The sequence below is a fragment of the Oncorhynchus mykiss genome, chromosome 5, assembly GCF_057628025.1.
Source record: "Oncorhynchus mykiss isolate SJ-2025 chromosome 5, ASM5762802v1, whole genome shotgun sequence".
In the NCBI taxonomy this organism is placed as follows: domain Eukaryota; kingdom Metazoa; phylum Chordata; class Actinopteri; order Salmoniformes; family Salmonidae; genus Oncorhynchus; species Oncorhynchus mykiss.
In genome coordinates, this window is record NC_143026.1 from 96,201,360 (window position 1) to 96,222,902 (window position 21,543).

A 21,543-nucleotide genomic window follows, 5' to 3' on the forward strand; every position below is an offset into this window, starting at 1 on the left:
CTGGCGGATAGCCATCCCTGCCCCGCAGTTCTCCGTGGCATGGAAAAGGTCCACCTGACTAACCTTGGCAGCCTGGCGGATAGCCATCCCTGCCTCGCAGTTCTCCGTGGCATGGAACAGGTCCACCTGACTAACCTTGGCAGCCTGGCGGACAGCCATCCCTGCCCCACAGTTCTCCGTGGCATGGAACATGCCCACCTGACTAACCTTGGCAGCCTGGAGGATAGCCATCCCTGCCCCGCAGTTCTCTGTGGCATGGAACAGGTCCACCTGACTAACCTTGGCAGCCTGGTGGATAGCCATCCCTGCCCCGCAGTTCTCCAAGGCATGGAACATGTCCACCTGACTAACCTTGGCAGCCTGGCGGATAGCCATCCCTGCCCCGCAGTTCTCCGCGGCATGGAACATGTCCACCTGACTAACCTTGGCAGCCTGGCGGATAGCCATCCCTGCCCCGCAGTTATCCGTGGCATGGAACAGGTCCACCTGACTCCACTGCTTCCTCTTGACTTTCTCCATTCTGTGGTGTTAAATACATGTTGCTAAATAACTTGGCACAATATACACATTCTAGAAAGATAACTCATTCTGAATATGTATAAACATTTACATTTCAGAGTTAAGGCATTGAAAGGTGATGAACATTTTCACAATAACTGAAAGTGTACCCACGTTTGTTTTTGTTTGATGTTGTCTGTAATGAAAATTAGTTTTTTCCCAATGAGTTTAATATTGATGCATACATTGTAACGTTTGCCTAAATACTGCTTCTGTGTAGCTGTTGTAAGATGAAACATAGTCGACAGTGATAGGTGTCAAAAGGTTCATGATTCAAAGTTAAAAAAAAATAATTTGCGGATTGTGTGAAACGCCCCCTTCAGAGGACTCAAATTTTGATCCGGTTAAACTTCACAACATTCAGTTGTTCTCGTGATATGTATTATCGAATGCTTAAAATGTCTTTCCTTTTTGCTTACTAAGCAGTTATATCAACATTTAGCAACCAAGCTAGCAACATTAGCAAATCCGTTAGCTATGTTTCAGAGGAAAAAAGTCTGTCATGCCGTCTCACGATATACAGCGTGTCCCACAACATGGCTATACATATAACTTTTTGGAAAACTCTCAACTTAACTTACATAAACGGCAAAAAAAAAATCAGTTGTCAGCTAGAAGGTTGTCTAGTCGCAAAACTTAGCCTTATTTTAGTCTCTGTTTAAATGTTGAGCTCGAGGTGATTTAGTTCTCCAACTGCTAGAGAGTGCCCGATGTCGGGGGAAAATTAGCTAGGAGTTCTGCTGTCTATTGAATCGTCATGCTCATTCTACTATAGAACTAAATGTCATAGGAGTTCTGCTGTCTGTTGAATCCTCATGCTCATTCTACTATAGAACTAAATGTCATAGTTCTGCTGTCTGTTGAATCGTCATGCTCATTCTACTATAGAACTAAATGTCATAGGAGTTCTGCTGTCTATTGTCGTACTGGTTTGTTACATAGGGTTTGTTAGCTTGTTATGTAGCTAGTTACAGTAAATATGTCATAGAGTCTCATTATACAATTATACTATCTCTACACCATTATTCAGTCATAATACATAGCTGATATTGTCATGTTTGAGACTCAAACATCAAACAGTACATATAGCAGCCTCTGGAGATTTGACTGCGAGACCCCTGCTGTAGGAGTACATCCTATAATACTCCCACACACACACTCACACCCACCCACCCCCACACACACACACACACACACACACTCCCTTCAGCTCTGATGGTTCCTCTGTCCCATTCCTCGGACGGTTCCTCTGCATGTGGGTCAGATGAATTGGAAAGCGGAGAGGCAGAAGTCTTTGTTTGTCTTGACCCATTCTGAGGCACGGTAGTGGAGGAAAACAGGCCAAAGGGATGGGTCCCAAATGGCACCCTATTCCCTACATAGTGCACTACTTTTGACCAGAATAGGGTGCCATTTAGGAAACAGACAGGGTCTCCGAGAAAGCACCAAGCTGGCTGTGTGTCACCCTCCTCTCTCTCTCTCTCTCTCTCTCTGTCACTCTCTGTCACTCTGTCTATCTCTCTCTCTCTCTCTCTGTCTCTCTTCCCCCTGCCTCTCTCTCTCTGTCACTCTCTCTCTCTCTCTCTCTCACTCTCTGTCTCTCTCTATCTCTCTTCCCCCTGCCTCTCTCTCTCTGTGTCTCTCTCTCTCTGTCTGACCAGCACCACTATAGAGATCACAGTGGTGTGGAGACCAGCCAACACATGTATATAGATCAGTGGTTGGAAACCAGCCAACACCACTATATAGATCACAGTGGTGTGGAGACCAGCCAACACCACTATATAGATCACAGTGGTGTGGAGACCAGCACCACTATATAGATCACAGTGGTGTGGAGACCAGCCAACACCAGTATATAGATCACAATGGTGTGGAGACCAGCACCACTATATAGATCACAGTGGTGTGGAGACTGACCAGCACCACTATATAGATCAGAGGTGTGAAGACCAACACCACTATATAGATCACAGTGGTGTGGAGACCAGCACCACTATATAGATCACAGTGGTGTGGAGACCAACACCACTATATAGATCACAGTGGTGTGGAGACCAACACCACTATATAGATCACAGTGGTGTGGAGACCAGCCAACACCACTATATAGATCACAGTGGTGTGGAGACCAGCACCACTATATAGATAACAGTGGTGTGAAGACCCACACCACTATATAGATCACAGTGGTGTGGAGACCAACACCACTATATAGATCACAGTGGTGTGGAGACCAGCACCACTATATAGATAACAGTGGTGTGGAGACCAGCCAACACCACTATATAGATCACAGTGGTGTGGAGACCAGCCAACACCACTATATAGATCACAGTGGTGTGGAGACCAGCCAACACCACTATATAGATCACAGTGGTGTGGAGACCAGCCAACACCACTATATAGATCACAGTGGTGTGGAGACCAACACCACTATATAGATCACAGTGGTGTGGAGACCAGCACCACTATATAGATAACAGTGGTGTGGAGACCAGCCAACACCACTATATAGATCACAGTGGTGTGGAGACCAGCCAACACCACTATATAGATCACAGTGGTGTGGAGACCAGCCAACACCACTATATAGATCACAGTGGTGTGGAGACCAGCCAACACCACTATATAGATCACAGTGGTGTGGAGACCAGCACCACTATATAGATCACAATGGTGTGGAGACCAGCACCACTATATAGATCACAGTGGTGTGGAGACCAGCCAACACCACTATATAGATCACAGTGGTGTGGAGACCAGCAGCACTATATAGATCACAGTGGTGTGGAGACCAGCACCACTACATAGATCACAGTGGTGTGGAGACCAGCACCACTATATAGATCACAGTGGTGTGGAGACCAGCCAACACCACTATATAGATCACAATGGTGTGGAGACCAGCCTTCACCACTATATAGATCACAGTGGTGTGGAGACCAGCCAACACCACTATATAGATCACAGTGGTGTGGAGACCAGCCTTCACCACTATATAGATCACAGTGGTGTGGAGACCAGCCAAGACCACTATATAGATCACACATCACCCCAACACACTTCAGTCTCTGCACCAAGACAGGCTGGTCATTTGACACGTCTATGAACACAGATACACAATATCCAGTGAATATAATCCACAAATGTAAACGTTGCTGTAACAGTGCTGTGGCTAGAATGAAAACCTGAGTCCATCCTACTCAAAATATACTTTTCCTGTAAGTAGACAAGCTCCTTCTAATTGACTAGCGACGCCAATACTTTTGCCCCCCAAAAAAATCCAACTTAGATATGGGCCAACAGTTATTCAGTATAGTGGTACCAACTCAAAAGAGGGAGGACAAATGATGATTTCAACAACTTGGGGACTTCATGACATTCTAGGGAGAGATTGAACATGGGGAGCAATGTGGTCTGCAGGTTAGGGCACAATGGCACCCTATTCCCTATGTAGTGCACTACTTTAGACCAGAGCCCTATTCCCTATATAGTGCACTACTTTAGACCAGAGCCGTATAGAACCCTATTCCCTATATAGAGCACTACTTTAGACCAGAGCCCTATTCCCTATATAGAGCACTACTTTAGACCAGAGCCCTATAGAACCCTATTCCCTATATAGAGCACTACTTTAGACCAGAGCCCTATTCCCTATATAGAGCACTACTTTAGACCAGAGCCCTATTCCCTATATAGAGCACTACTTTAGACCAGAGCCCTATAGAACCCTATTCCCTATATAGAGCACTACTTTAGACCAGAGCCCTATAGAACCCTATTCCCTATATAGAGCACTACTTTAGACCAGAGCCCTATTCCCTATATAGAGCACTACTTTAGACCAGAGCCCTATAGAACCCTATTCCCTATATAGTGCACTACTTTAGACCAGAGCCCTATAGAACCCTATTCCCTATATAGAGCACTACTTTAGACCAGAGCCCTATGGAACCCTATTCCCTATATAGCGCACTACTTTAGACCAGAGCCCTATGGCACCCTATTCCCTATATAGAGCACTACTTTAGACCAGAGCCCTATAGAACCATATTCCCTATATAGAGCACTACTTTAGACCAGAGCCCTATTCCCTATATAGAGCACTACTTTAGACCAGAGCCCTATGGCACCCTATTCCCTATATAGAGCACTACTTTAGACCAGAGCCCTATTCCCTATATAGAGCACTACTTTAGACCAGAGCCCTATAGAACCCTATTCCCTATATAAAGCACTACTTTAGACCAGAGCCCTATAGAACCCTATTCCCTATATAGAGCACTACTTTAGACCAGAGCCCTATAGAACCCTATTCCCTATATAGTGCACTACTTTAGACCAGAGCCCTATAGAACCCTATTCCCTATATAGAGCACTACTTTAGACCAGAGCCCTATAGAACCCTATTCCCTATATAGAGCACTACTTTAGACCAGAGCCCTATGGAACCCTATTCCCTATATAGCGCACTACTTTAGACCAGAGCCCTATGGCACCCTATTCCCTATATAGAGCGCTACTTTAGACCAGAGCCCTATAGAACCATATTCCCTATATAGAGCACTACTTTAGACCAGAGCCCTATTCCCTATATAGAGCACTACTTTAGACCAGAGCCCTATGGCACCCTATTCCCTATATAGAGCACTACTTTAGACCAGAGCCCTATAGAACCCTATATAGAGCACTACTTTAGACCAGAGTCCTATAGAACCCTATTCCCTATATAGAACACTACTTTAGACCAGAGCCCTATAGAACCCTATTCCCTATATAGAGCACTACTTTAGACCAGAGCCCTATTCCCTATATAGAGCACTACTTTAGACCAGAGCCCTATAGAACCCTATTCCCTATATAGTGCACTACTTTAGACCAGAGCCCTATTCCCTATATAGAGCACTACTTTAGACCAGAGCCCTATGGCACCCTATTCCCTATATAGTGCACTACTTTAGACCAGAGCCCTATGGCACCCTATTCCCTATATAGAGCACTACTTTAGACCAGAGCCCTATAGAACCCTATTCCCTACATAGAGCACTACTTTAGACCAGAGCCCTATGGCACCCTATTCCCTATATAGTGCACTACTTTAGACCAGAGCCCTATAGAACCCTATTCCCTATATAGAGCACTACTTTAGACCAGAGCCCTATGGCACCCTATTCCCTATATAGTGCACTACTTTAGACCAGAGCCCTATAGAACCCTATTCCCTATATAGTGCACTACTTTAGACCAGAGCCCTATTCCCTATATAGAGCACTACTTTAGACCAGAGCCCTATAGAACCCTATTCCCTATATAGTGCACTACTTTAGACCAGAGCCCTATTCCCTATATAGAGCACTACTTTAGACCAGAGCCCTATGGCACCCTATTCCCTATATAGTGCACTACTTTAGACCAGAGCCCTATGGCACCCTATTCCCTATATAGAGCACTACTTTAGACCAGAGCCCTATAGAACCCTATTCCATATATAGAGCACTACTTTAGACCAGAGCCCTATGGCACCCTATTCCCTATATAGAGCACTACTTTAGACCAGAGCCCTATGGCACCCTATTCCCTATGTAGTGCACTACTTTAGACCAGAGCCCTATGGCACCCTATTCCCTATGTAGTGCACTACTTTAGACCAGAGCCCTATGGCACCCTATTCCCTATATAGTGCACTACTTTAGACGAGGGTTCATAGGGTATAGTGTGTATAGTATATAATGATTCAGATTTTAAAAACATTCAGATTTTAAAAAATTAAATTAAAAAAAGTCAAATACTGTATATACTTTTAAAAATTCATGAAAACAAAAAATAAAATGGCTTTTTTGGTCTTAATTTAAGGTTAGTGTGCAGTTTGGTTAAAGTTATGGTAAAGGTTAGGGTTAGGTTCAGAGCTGCCTCCAGAACTGGATCCATGATGACAAAACGCTAACCTGCTATTGTGTTGTGGCTCTGCATATACTTCCTGCTAATGACCAGAGAATCCTCTGTTAACATGCCCCTCTTCTTACCCAGGCACGGATTGATCTCAGACGAACATCCATTTAAAAAACACTTTCTAACCCAGCCATGGTAAACACTGTCAATGGAATCAGCAAAAAATAATAATTGCAGAGAAGGTTGGTTTTGTAATGAGATAATTGAAAGTGTAAGAGCTGAAGGAATGCTATTGACACTCCTTAAAGGAGACGGAATAGAAAATCCTTGACGTGTTTCAAAGTTGATTCAGGAACAGTCAATTTAGTGATCTGCTAACAGAGAACCAATGTTTTGCTGTGGTTGGCTATCACGCAGCTCTGCACCCACTGTTGGGAGTTCAAATCACATTGGGATAGCCACAGTCTAGGGGCTCTATTCACAGCCTAGTGGCTCTATTCACAGCCTAGGGGCTCTATTCACAGCCTAGTGGCTCTATTCACAGCCTAGTGGCTCTATTCACAGCCTAGTGGCTCTATTCACAGCCTAGTGGCTCTATTCACAGCCTAGTGGCTATATTCACAGCCTAGTGGCTCTATTCACAGCCTAGTGGCTATGTTCACATCCTAGGGGCTCTATTCACAGCCTAGGGGCTCTATTCACAGCCTAGTGGCTATATTCACAGCCTAGTGGCTCTATTCACAGCCTAGTGGCTCTATTCACAGCCTAGTGGCTATATTCACAGCCTAGTGGCTCTATTCACAGCCTAGTGGCTCTATTCACAGCCTAGGGACTCTATTCACAGCCTAGGGACTCTATTCACAGCCTAGGGACTCTATTCACAGCCTAGGGGCTCTATTCACAGCCTAGTGGCTATATTCACAACCTAGTGGCTATATTCACAGCCTAGTGGCTATATTCACAGCCTAGGGGCTCTATTCACAGCCTAGGGCTCTATTCACAGCCTATGGGCTCTATTCACAGCCTAGTGGCTCTATTCACAGCCTAGTGGCTCTATTCACAGCCTAGTGGCTCTATTCACAGCCTAGTGGCTCTATTCACAGCCTAGTGGCTCTATTTACAGCCTAGGGGCTCTATTCACAGCCTAGGGGCTCTATTCACAGCCTAGGGACTCTATTCACAGCCTAGTGGCTCTATTCACAGCCTAGTGGCTCTATTTACAGCCTAGTGGCTCTATTCACAGCCTAGGGGCTCTATTCACAGCCTAGGGGCTCTATTCACAGCCTAGTGGCTCTATTTACAGCCTAGGGGCTCTATTCACAGCCTAGGGGCTCTATTCACAGCCTGGTGGCTCTATTTAGAGCCATGGGGCTCTATTCACAGCCTAGGGGCTCTATTCACAGCCTGGTGGCTCTATTTACAGCCATGGGGCTCTATTCACAGCCTATAGTCTCTATTTTCGCCTGGCGCTACGGCGGCGCAATTGCCAAACGCACTTTAGTTTGTAAAAACTGACACTCTGGCATTTTTCATCCCATGTTTCAGTTACAGAATTGTACCTGTCTAATATCAGCTCGCTCGCACTGAAATGGGAAGGGCTGTCAATATTTGAGGTGTGTCCTTAAAAACAGGTGTAAAAGGGATTTCATGCAGCGCATATTGGAAGATGTAAGACCAATGAAAAGCAGGTCTTAGCGGTAACGATGGGACTACATGGAGAGCAGGAGGAGCAGGAGGAGCAGCAGGAACAGGAGAGTAGGTTTGCCCTTTGTGCCGGGAACCCTCGAATTTAGAAACATGAAAACTCATGTTTTTCAACATTTGATTAAAAACATAGTGCCTCTCTTCAACGAAGACGTTGTCCTGTCCAGTGTGTTCATCGAGGAGCCAAGCCTATCAATAAAGAGTTTGATTCGTGATAGTGCTTTGAAATACATCTTAATCACTAAAGCTTTATTAAAAGATAAAGTTTGGGAGCAGCAAAACAGTGAGTGGACATCCCCTTTATACTGTATCCTATGTATTGTGTAGGTCTACTTTATTTTAGTCAGGTCCCGTTTTGGACATGCGTAACACCCCTCCATGTAGGCTACATGTCCATATGTCCATCATGAATTATAAAACCCCTCCATGTACAGTAGGCTACATGTCCATATGTCCATCATGAATTATAAAACCCCTCCATGTACAGTAGGCTACATGTCCATATGTCCATCATGAATTATAAAACCCCTCCATGTAGGCTACATGTCCATATGTCCATCATGAATTATAAAACCCCTCCATGTACAGTAGGCTAGTAGATCTAAAGGCTATAATGAAGGCAATCCCATTTTTTTTATTATTCTGTGGATTTTATGATAACCTGCTTCTGACTCCCAAAGCTATTTCGAAATATTATTGGTTAACAAAATAAAAATAAAACACAGATCTTGTTTTTCATTTAGTTTGTTAAAAATAATGAATAATTCACATCCTGTCTTGATGGCGAACGTCCATAATGCAATTTAGGAGCCATCTGCTATTTCTGGATAAGTGTGGATGTGACAAGTAAGATGGTTCCATTATAAAACATATTTGGCAGCAGTATAGCAGTGAGTGGATATTCTCTTTTTATATTGGATCTTTGTTTCTGTGAAAAGTTTTAGATGTGAGTAAAATCCTCCATTGTTGCGCTTTGGGATCATCTGCCCACCGGAAGCAGTTATGGTGGCTGTACTTAGACATAGCCTGTTCAAAACAAGTTGTTGTTGGATTTTTGATTAGAATGAATCGCTCTATTTTAAAGCCTTATTTAATAGGGAATTTAATCTTGCTTATTGACAATGGCTGGCAGGGTAGCCTAGTGGTTGGACTAGTAACCGTAACTAGTAACCGTAACTAGTAATCGTAACTAGTAACCCGTAAAGTTTACAAGTTCTAATCCCTGAGCTGACAAGGTAAAAATCTGTCGTTCTGCCCCTGAACAAGGCAGTTAACCCACTGCTCCCCTGAACAAGGCAGTTAACCCACTGTTCCCCTGAACAAGGCAGTTAACCCACTGTTCCCCTGAACAAGGCAGTTAACCCACTGTTCCCCTGAACAAGGCAGTTAACCCACTGTTCCCCTGAACAAGGCAGTTAACCCACTGATCCCCTGAACAAGGCAGTTAACCCACTGATCCCCTGAACAAGGCAGTTAACCCACTGTTCCCCTGAACAAGGCAGTTAACCCACTGATCCCCTGAACAAGGCAGTTAACCCAATGTTCCCCTGAACAAGGCAGTTAACCCACTGTTCCCCTGAACAAGTCAGTTAACCCACTGTTCCCCTGAACAAGGCAATTAACCCACTGTTCCCCTGAACAAGGCAGTTAACCCACTGTTCCCCTGAACAAGGCAGTTAACCCGCTGTTCCTCTGAACAAGGCAGTTAACCCACTGTTCCCCTGAACAAGGCAGTTAACCCACTGTTCCCCTGAACAAGGCAGTTAACCCACTGTTCCTAGACCAGTTAACCAACCGTTCCCCTGAACAAGGCAGTTAACCCACTGTTCCCCTGAACAAGGCAGTTAACCCACTGTTCCCCTGAACAAGGCAGTTAACCCACTGTTCCCCTGAACAAGGCAGTTAACCTGCTGTTCCTCTGAACAAGGCAGTTAACCCACTGTTCCCCTGAACAAGGCAGTTAACCCACTGTTCCCCTGAACAAGGCAGTTAACCCACTGTTCCTAGACCAGTTAACCAACCGTTCCCCTGAACAAGGCAGTTAACCCACTGTTCCCCTGAACAAGGCAGTTAACCCACTGTTCCCCTGAACAAGGCAGTTAACCCACCGTTCCCCTGAACATGGCAGTTAACCCACTGTTCCCCTGAACAGGCAGTTAACCCACTGTTCCTAGACCAGTTAACCCACTGTTCCCCTGAACAGGCAGTTAACCCACTGTTCCTAGGCCAGTTAACCCACTGTTCCCCTGAACAAGGCAGTTAACTCACTGTTCCCCTGAACAAGGCAGTTAACCCACTGTTCCCCTGAACAAGGCAGTTAACCCACTGATCCCCTGAACAAGGCAGTTAACCCACTGTTCCCCTGAACAAGGCAGTTAACCCACTGATCCCCTGAACAAGGCAGTTAACCCACTGTTCCCCTGAACAAGGCAGTTAACCCACTGTTCCCCTGAACAAGTCAGTTAACCCACTGTTCCCCTGAACAAGGCAGTTAACCCACCGTTCCCCTGAACAAGGCAGTTAACCCACCGTTCCCCTGAACAAGGCCCCTGAACCCACTGTTCTAGGCTGTGATTGAGAATAAGAATATGTTCTTAACTGACTTGCCTGGTTAAATAAAGGTTAAATAAATAATGTTTTAAAAAAAGGTACAGTGGATTCAGAAACTATTCAGCTCTCTTGAGTTTTTCCACATTTTGTTACGTTATAGACTTTTTCTAGAATATATAAAAAAAAAAAAATCACTCATCAATTTACACACAATACCCCAAAATGACGAAGCAAAAATAGATTTTTAGAATTTTAGAATTTATTTTTTAAACTGAAATATCACATTTACATAAGTATTCAGACCCTTTACTCAGTACTTTGTTGTTGCACCTTTGGCAGTGATTACAGCCTTGAGTCTTCTTGGATATGATGCTACAAGCTTGGCACACCTGTATTGGGGGAGTTTCTCCCATTCTTCTCTGCAGATCCTCTCAAGCTCTGTCAGGTTGGATGGGGAGCGTCGCTGCACAGCTATTTTCAGGTCACTCCAGAGATGTTAGATCGGGTTCAAATCTGGTCTCTGGCTGGGCCACTCAAGTACATTCAAAGACTTGTCCCGAAGCCACTCCTCCTTGGCTGTGTGCTTAGGGTCGGTGTCCTGTTAGAAGGTGAACCTTCGCCACAGTCTAAGGTCCTGAGCGCTCTGGAGCAGGTTTTCATCAAGTATCTCTCTGTTCTTTGCGCCATTCATCTTTCCCTGTAAAGATCTTTCCTGACTAGTCTTCCAGTCCCTGCCTCTGAAAAACATCCCCACAGCATGATGCTGCCACCACCATGATTCACCGTAGGGATGGTGCAAGGTTTCCTCCAGACGTGTCACTTGGCATTCAGACCAAAGAGTTCAATCTTGGTTTCATCAGACCAGAGAATCTGGTTTGTCATGGTCTGAGAGTTTTCAGATGCCTTTTAGCAAACTCCAAGCTGGCTGTCATGTGCCTTTTACTGAAGAGTGGTTTCTGTCTGGCCACTACAGTAAAGACCAGATTAGTTTAGTGCTGCAGAGATGGTTGTTCTTCTGGAAGGTTCTCCCATATCCACAGAAGAACTTTGGAGCTCTGTCCAAATGACCACCAGGTTCTTGGTCATCTTCCTCACCAAGGCCCTTCTCCCATCGATTGCTCAGTTTGGCCGGGCGACCAGCTCTAGGAAGAGTCATGGTGGTTCCAAGTGGAGGCCACTGTGTTCTTGGGGACCTTCAATGCTTCAGAAATGTTTTGATACCCTTCCCCAGATCTGTGCCTCGACACAATCCTGTCACAGAGCTCTACAGACAATTCCTTCAACCTCATAGTTTGATTTTTGCTCTGACATGCACCGTCAACTGTGGGACGTTATATAAACAGGTGAATTTGAATTTACCACAGGTGGACTCCAATCAAGTTGGATGATCAATGGAAACAAGATGCACCTGAGCTCAATTTCGAGTCTCATAGCAAAGGGTCTGAATACTTATTTAAATAAGGTATTTAAAAATATATATATATACATTTGCAAACATTTCTATAAACAGTTTTTACTTTGTCATTGTGTTTAGATTGACGAGGAAACAAATGAACTGAATCCATTTTAGAAAATTGCTGTAAATGGACAAAATGTGGAAAAAGTCAAGAGGTCTGAATACTTTCTGAATAAACATGGCTTAGACATATAGGCCTACAGTAGGCCTAGCCCCTATAGCAGTGTGAATGTTAAACAATATATTCCCTTATTGAAACCATCCTTTTAATTAATACAATGTGGACTGCAAATATGTTCAACATATTTAGCAAAGATGGGATAGGCCTACATTTTATTATTTTGTTTTCTGCAGGCTATTTGACAAACTAGGCTATATCTGACTAACAATCAAATTGGAGTTGATGACAATGAAATACATAAAAGACCGTAAATACACAACTTGAAACAACCACATATTTAGCCATGGAGCACGTTCTGATTGGCCAGTGAGAGGTCTAGCCTTGACACACCTCCAACTTGTTTATTCATCAAACCCCAGCCCTTTCGCACCACTTCCAGCTACTGCACCCATAATTCTGGTTGTGAAAATAGCAAAAATATTTCTGACACATCCCTGAACCTATAGCACCCATTGCGTTAGGTTTGTTAAAATAGAGCCCTAAGTTTTGCTTCAGAGACATTCCTAAGAGGGAATCATTGACGTGTTTAATTATTGAAAGACTAATCAGTGAGTTACAATGCCTATTTTCTGAAAACAGCAATATTTCTGTGGTTGGGTATCATGCAACTGCACCCACTCAAATCACTTGGAATAGCCTGTCCATTGTTTTGCCTTACCAGTGTTCTGTGTCTTTTTACATCATAAGATACATTCTTCCAGTTGTTATGTTCCTGTGTAGCCCACCAGAGGGAGGTGTAGTTCCTGTGTAGCCCACCAGAGGGAGGTGTAGTTCCTGTGTAGCCCACCAGAGGGAGGTATAGTTCCTGTGTAGTCCACCAGAGGGAGGTGTAGTTCCTGTGTAGTCCACCAGAGGGAGGTGTAGTTCCTGTGTAGCCCACCAGAGGGAGGTGTAGTTCCTGTGTAGTCCAACAGAGGGAGGTGTAGTTCCTGTGTAGTCCACCAGAGGGAGGTGTAGTTCCTGTGTAGCCCACCAGAGGGAGGTGTAGTTCCTGTGTAGTCCACCAGAGGGAGGTGTAGTTCCTGTGTAGTCCACCAGAGGGAGGTGTAGTTCCTGTGTAGTCCACCAGATGGAGGTGTAGTTCCTGTGTAGACCACCAGATGTGTAGTTCCTGTGTAGTCCACTAGAGGGAGGTGTAGGACAATAGATTGAGGAGGTGTGCTCTTATTTAGTCTGGCAAACACCTAGATTCTGGAAAGAATGTTTTGATGTGTATTGATAATGAAGGGCACTGTGCTTTTACTGGTTGTTTCTCCTCTATGCCTTTCTCACTCAAACTCAAACACCCACAGCCACACACACCCTGAGCACCCGCCCCCTCCGTGCCCTTGTCACTCAAACTCAAACACCCACAAGCACAGCCTCACACCTCCTGAGCCCCCCGCTTCCTCAAGGGAAAAAAATTACGTTTGAAAGAACCAATCAATGCGTCGGCTCAATATCTGAGCAAATGCTTAATTTACCAGACGTGTGTCCTCTCCTCTATTACACATTTCCTGTGGGGATTCTTACTCCAATGTTTTACAAAAGGAACTTAGTTTAAAACCACAAATGATCGATGTCCGATTACATTTTAAGATTTATTGGAACAAAATGTTCATATATGGGCTGGGGAACATTGTTGTATTTGATTGGACCACATTATGAACAGAGACATACCTGTACATACCATCGGATGTAGGAGCTGGTAGACTAAATAGTGCTGATGCAGATCTTATTGGACCGCTTTTGGAAAGCCAGGTGATGATGATGATGAACTATCTCCAGTAGATGGCAGTCTAGGATCACCAGTTTTCAGATGGGATACTGTTACGCTGTTTTGATACAGCTGGACATACACATCACTCTTGGAATGCTGTTCCCATGAGATCACATGGCATTCCAACTCAAATCCACCTATGATTTACTGAGTGAGCAAATGACAGAGATAGACAGGGATAAAGAGGTAGAGAGAGAAAAGAGAGAAGAGCTGTATTTTAGCTAAAATGTGTTTCTTCTAGTTTTCTGTTTTTCCAATTTGTTTTCAAGTTTTTGCTGTCAAAATCACACTTAAAAACCACTTGTGGTGGTTGTTGAGTCTTTATAGGGTTAAAGGGCCCTATATTTGGTTTATAGTGTTAAAGGGCACAAACTTCTCGGGCAATGAACGTCTCTTTGTTATCTCTAAATATTCTTATTAACAGAAGACGCAAGAAGTCCCCATGATGTAAATGTTTTGACCTCTTGTTATAGCAAATAATGCAGGATTTTGTTCCTGTTTCTATATAATATCACACATTGTGATCTAAATCTAAATGGATGAATGTTATCATAAAAAATGTAATAGTGATGATGATGATGAATTGTAAAATAATCATGATGTTGTCTTGTAACTTCTCTAGGTTAATCATGTCAAAGCATAAATTGCTCTTCTGGTTTTGTAGTAACACGGCAATTTGTCTATTAACACCGTGTTCTGACATAGTAATGGAATCATTGGTGAAATGGAGTTGAGCAACTGATGATATGATGATTATTTAGAACTTCTTAGAGGGCAGTATTCGGAAGTTTGGGTGACTGAGGTGCCCAAAGTAAACTGCCTGTTACTCAGGCCCGGAAGCTAGGATATGCATATGCATGGTAGTATTGGATAGAAAACACTCTAAAGTTTCTAAAACTGTTAAAATAATGTCTGTGAGTATAACAGACCTGATTTTGGCAGGCAAAACCCTGAGGACAATCCATCCAGGATTTTTTTGTTGTTGAGGTCATTCCAATTCTTTTCAATGGAGAAGCGGAATTATTAGGACCCAGATTGCAGTTCCTATGGCTTCCACTAGATGTCAACAGTCTTTTTTTTGTAGAAAAATGAATTTTCTTTCTAAGTGTCACTCAGGTGGACTCTAGTCTGTTGGTGCGTGTGAATGAGACCTCCTTGTTGTTTTCCTCCGGTATTGGAAACAGTTTATTCCGTCTTATCGATTATTTACATTTTAGGGTACCTGAGGTTGGATTAGAAACGTTGTTTGAAATGTTTGGACCAAGTTTACAGATAACTTATTAGATCCTTTGTAGGCATGTTAGGTGAGTTGGAACCAGTGTATTTCTGAATCAAATGTGCCAAACAAACGGACAATTTTGGGATATAAAGAAGGACTTTATCGGAAAAAACAACAACCATTCATTGTGTAACTGAGACCTTTGGGATTGCGGAAAGATGAAGATCTTCAAAGGTAAGCGATTTATTTTATTTATTTTATCGCTATTTCTGACTTTTGTGATGCATCTGTTTGGTTGGAAAATGTTTTTCATGGTTTTGTATGCGGGGCGCTGTCCTCAGATAATCGCATGGTATGCTTTCGCAGTAAATCCTATTTGAAATCTGACAAACCGGCTGGATTAACAAGAAGTTCATCTTTTAGCCGATGTATAACACTTGTATATTTTATGAATGTTTATTATGACTATTTCTGTATTTTGAATCTGGCGCTCTGCAATTTCACCGGATGTTGTCATGGTGGGTCGCTAGCGGAAACCCTGCGCCAGAAAGGTTAATAATTGTAATGAATCACGATCACAATATAATTTCTAATCTCTGATGTCTCTCCAGGTTAACCATCTCAGCAGAATGCCCCATGCAGTTAGAGGACTTCCCCATGGATGCCCACGCCTGTCCTCTTAAGTTTGGAAGCTGTAAGTTAATAAGACTCCTCAGTAAACACATCTGGCATTACGGATCTGCTATTATCACACACACACACACACACACACACACACACACACACACACACACACACACACACACACACACACACACACACACACACACACACACACACACACGTGATGCTTCTCCTGTGCATCTGTACCTCTATCCCAATGCTGTGAAGGTCAGGGTCTGTGGAAGGTCATTAGTAAAAACAAATCAATAATGGTCCAAGCCGGCTTCCCTGCGGTACGCCACATTCAACACAATTTGCATTAGAGAGGTTTCCATTAATGAAAATGCTCTGTGTTCTTTTAGAAAGGTAACTCTCATGCCTCCTGGGTGGCACAGTGGTCTAAGACACTGCATCGCAGTGCAAGCTGTGCCACCAGAGACTCTGGGTTCGAGAGTCTCTGTCGCAGCCGGCCGCGACTGGGAGGTCCATGGGGCGATGCACAATTGGCCTAGTGTCGTCCAGGTTAGGGAGGGTTTGGCCGGTAGGGATATCCTATAAAAACTAACACAATAAATATAAACTAACACAATAAAATTACATAACAATAACGAAGCTATATACATGGGGTACCGGAACCAAGTCAATGTGCGGGGGTACAGGTTAGTCGAGGTAATTTGTACACGTAGGTTGGGGTAAAGTGACTATGCATAGATAATTAACAGCAAGTAACAGCAGTGTACAAAACAAATGGAAGCCCGGTGTAATAGCCCGGTGGCCATTTGATTAATTATTCAGCAGTCTTATGGCTTGGGGGTAGAAGCTGTTAAGGAGCCTCTTGGACCTATACTTGGCGCTCTGGTACCGCTTGACCTGCGGTAGCAGAGAAAACAGTCTATGACTTGGGTGATTGGAGTCTCTGACAATTTTATGGGCTCTCTTTTGACACCGCCTATTATATAGGTACTGGATTGCAGGAAGCTTGGCCCCAGTGATGTACTGGGCCGTACACATTACCCTCTGTAACGCCTTATGGTTAGATGTTGAACAGTTGCCATACCAGGCGGTGACTGGTCAGGATGCTCTCGATGGTGCAGCTGTAGAACATTTTGAGGATATGGGGACCCATGCCAAATCTTTTCTCCAAAGGGGGAAAAGGTTTTGTTGTGCCCTCTTCACGACTGTCTTGGTGTGTTTGGACCATGATAGTTTGTTGGTGATGTGGACGCCAAGGAACTTGAAACTCTCGACCCGCTCCACTTCAGCTCCATTGATGTTAATGGAGGCCTGTTCGGTCCGCCTTTTCATGTAGTCCACAATCAGCTCCTTTGTCTTGCTCACATTGAGGGAGAGGTTGTTGTCCTGGCACCACACTGCCAGTTCTCTGACCTTCTAGGCTGTCTCGTCGTTGTCGGTGATCAGATTAAATATGAATATTTTCTTAACTCTTGAACTGCACTGTTGGTAAAGGGCTTGTAAGTAAGCATTTCACGGTAAGGTCTTCACTTGTTGTATTCGGCGCATTTGACAAAAAACATTTGATATGTCATGTGACTTTGTAAATTAACCAATCACTTTCTCCAAGCATTCTCTCTGCTCTCTATAAGCCAATTAGTCCTAAAGTGCCTTGTAAATGTATTTGTCCCCCTGGTGTTTTTCCTATTTTGTTTCATTACAACCTGTCATTTTAATTGATTTTTATTTGAATTTCATGTAATGGACAAAAATAGTCTAAATTGGTGAAGTGAAATGAAAAAATAAATGAAAGTGCATATGTATTCACCCCCTTTGCTATGAAGCAAAGCAAAAAAGCAAAGCACCTCCTCCTCCTCTAACTGGTATAGAGACAGTGTTAATCACCTCCTCCTCCTCTAACTGGTATAGAGACAGTGTTAATCACCTCCTCCTCCTCTAACTGGTATAGAGACAGTGTTCATCACCACCACACCACACCTAGTGGTGTGACTAATAAATAAATAAATACATTTACTGCAGCCTCCAGTGATCTGTCCTCTGGTTTTAACTTGGTATTCAGTCCACAATCCCTTTGCAGTTCTAGCTACAACTGTAATTTACTGTGATTAATTGATTGATTTAATTTACGAGATAATTATCACTTGTAGGCCAGAGACAACAGAGAGAGAGAGAGAGAGAGAGAGGATCCTCGGCTTCATTATGTCTCGATCTGGTCTCTCAGCATGGGACTTAAATGGCACCCTTTTCCCTATGCCCCCACATACCCCGGCCAAAGGTAGTTCGCTAAATAGGGAATAGAGTGCCATTTGGCACTTAACCCTTAGTTATTCCCTGTAACCTAATGAGCATGGCCCACCTATTGAACATGACCCACCTAATAAACATGACCCAGCTAATGAACATGACCCACCTAATAAACATGACCCAGCTATTGAACATGACCCACCTAATAAACATGACCCAGCTAATGAACATGACCCACCTAATAAACAAGACCCAGCTAATAAACATGACCCAACTCAGCACTGCAGCTCACTCCTTCATGATGTGAAGGTCTCTCTGAGCTGTCTTCAACTCCTCCTTTACCTGGTATAGAGACAGTGTTAATCACCTCCTCCTCTAACTGGTATAGAGACAGTGTTAATCACCACCTCCTCTAACTGGTATAGAGACAGTGTTAATCACCACCTCCTCCTCTAACTGGTATAGAGGCAGTGTTAATCACCTCCTCCTCCTCTACCTGGTATAGAGACAGTGTTAATCACCTCCTCCCCCTCTAACTGGTATAGAGACAGTGTTAATCACCTCCTCCTCCCCTAACTGGTATAGAGACAGTGTTAATCACCTCCTCCTCTAACTGGTATAGAGACAGTGTTAATCACCTCTTCCTCTACCTGGTGTAGAGACATTGTTAATCACCTCCTCCTCTAACTGGTGTAGAGACAGTGTTAATCACCTACTCCCCCTCTAACTGGTATAGAGACAGTGTTAATCACCTCCTCCTCCCCTAACTGGTATAGAGACAGTGTTAATCACCTCCTCCTCTAACTGGTATAGAGACAGTGTTAATCACCTACTCCTCTAACTGGTGTAGAGACATTGTTAATCACCTCCTCCTCTAACTGGTGTAGAGACAGTGTTAATCACCTACTCCTCTAACTGGTGTAGAGACATTGTTAATCACCTCCTCCTCTACCTGGTGTATAGACAGTGTTAATCACCTCCTCCTCCTCTAACTGGTATAGAGACAGTGTTAATCACCTCCTCCTCCTCTAACTGATATAGAGACAGTGTTAATCACCTCCTCCTCTACCTGCTATAGAGACAGTGTTAATCAACACCTCCTCTAACTGGTATGGAGACCGTGTTAATCACCACCTCCTCTAACTGGTATAGAGACAGTGTTAATCACCTCCTCCTCTAACTGGTATAGAGGCAGTGTTAATCACCTCCTCCTCCTCTAACTGGTATAGAGACAGTGTTAATCACCACCTCCTCCTCTAACTGGTATAGAGGCAGTGTTAATCACCTCCTCCTCCTCTACCTGGTATAGAGACAGTGTTAATCACCTCCTCCCCCTCTAACTGGTATAGAGACAGTGTTAATCACCTCCTCCTCCCCTAACTGGTATAGAGACAGTGTTAATCACCTCCTCCTCTAACTGGTATAGAGACAGTGTTAATCTCCTCTTCCTCTACCTGGTGTAGAGACAGTGTTAATCACCTACTCCTCTAACTGGTGTAGAGACATTGTTAATCACCTCCTCCTCTAACTGGTGTAGAGACAGTGTTAATCACCTACTCCTCTAACTGGTGTAGAGACATTGTTAATCACCTCCTCCTCTACCTGGTGTAGAGACAGTGTTAATCACCTCCTCCTCCTCTAACTGGTATAGAGACAGTGTTAATCACCTCCTCCTCTACCTGGTGTATTGACATTGTTAATCACCACCTCCTCCTCTAACTGGTATAGAGACAGTGTTAATCACCTCCTCCTCTAACTGGTATAGAGACAGTGTACATCACCACCTCCTCTAACTGGTATAGAGACAGTGTTAATCACCTCCTCCTCCTCTAACTGGTATAGAGACAGTGTTAATCACCACCTCCTTCTCTAACTGGTATAGAGACAGTGTTAATCACCTCCTCCTCCTCTAACTGGTATAGAGACAGTGTTCATCACCACCTCCTCTAACTGGTATAGAGACAGTGTTAATCACCTCCTCCTCCTCTAACTGGTATAGAGACAGTGTTCATCACCACCTCCTCTAACTGGTATAAAGACAGTGTTAATCACCACCTCTACCTGGTATAGAGACAGTGTTAATCACCACCTCCTCTAACTGGTATAGAGGCAGTGTTAATCACCTCCTCCTCCTCTACCTGGTATAGAGACAGTGTTAATCACCTCCTCCCCCTCTAACTGGTATAGAGACAGTGTTAATCACCTCCTCCTCCCCTAACTGGTATAGAGACAGTGTTAATCACCTCGTCCTCTAACTGGTATAGAGACAGTGTTCATCACCACCTTCTCTAACTGGTATAGAGACAGTGTTAATCACCTCCTCCTCCTCTACCTGGTATAGAGACAGTGTTAATCACCTCCTCCTCCTCTAACTGGTATAGAGACTGTGTTAATCACCTCCTCCTCCTCTAACTGGTATAGAGACAGTGTTAATCACCACCTCCTCCTCCTCTAACTGGTATAGAGACAGTGTTAATCAACTCCTCCTCTAACTGGTATAGAGACAGTGTTAATCACCACCTCCTCCTCCTCTAACTGGTATAGAGACAGTGTTCATCACCACCTCCTCTAACTGGTATAGAGACAGTGTTAATCACCTCCTCCTCCTCTAACTGGTATAGAGACAGTGTTAATCACCACCTCCTCCTCTAACTGGTATAGAGACAGTGTTAATCACCTCCTACTCCTCTAACTGGTATAGAGACAGTGTTAATCACCTCCTCCTCTAACTGGTATAGAGACAGTGTTAATCACCACCTCCTCCTCTAACTGGTATAGAGACCGTGTTAATCACCTCCTCTAACTGGTATAGAGACAGTGTTAATCACCTCCTCCTCTAACTGGTATAGAGACAGTGTTAATCACCTCCTCCTCCTCTAACTGGTATAGAGACAGTGTTAATCACCACCTCCTCCTCCTCTAACTGGTATAGAGACAGTGTTAATCAACTCCTCCTCTAACTGGTATAGAGACAGTGTTAATCACCACCTCCTCCTCCTCTAACTGGTATAGAGACAGTGTTCATCACCACCTCCTCTAACTGGTATAGAGACAGTGTTAATCACCTCCTCCTCCTCTAACTGGTATAGAGACAGTGTTAATCACCACCTCCTCCTCTAACTGGTATAGAGACAGTGTTAATCACCTCCTACTCCTCTAACTGGTATAGAGACAGTGTTAATCACCTCCTCCTCTAACTGGTATAGAGACAGTGTTAATCACCACCTCCTCCTCTAACTGGTATAGAGACCGTGTTAATCACCTCCTCTAACTGGTATAGAGACAGTGTTAATCACCTCCTCCTCTAACTGGTATAGAGACAGTGTTAATCACCTCCTCCTCCT

At 43.9% G+C, this 21,543-nt stretch overlaps 1 protein-coding gene across 2 annotated transcripts in view; it reads left to right on the forward strand.

Annotated features, from left to right (window-relative positions):
- gabra5 (gamma-aminobutyric acid type A receptor subunit alpha5) overlaps positions 1-21,543 on the forward strand; it is a 169,127-nt gene that overhangs the window by 96,868 nt on the left and 50,716 nt on the right. For both annotated transcript variants that reach the window (XM_090236497.1, XM_036978987.2), the window contains exon 6: positions 15,931-16,013. In XM_090236497.1, the coding sequence (XP_090092623.1) occupies positions 15,931-16,013 (83 nt within the window). The remainder of the gene's footprint in view (positions 1-15,930; positions 16,014-21,543) is intronic.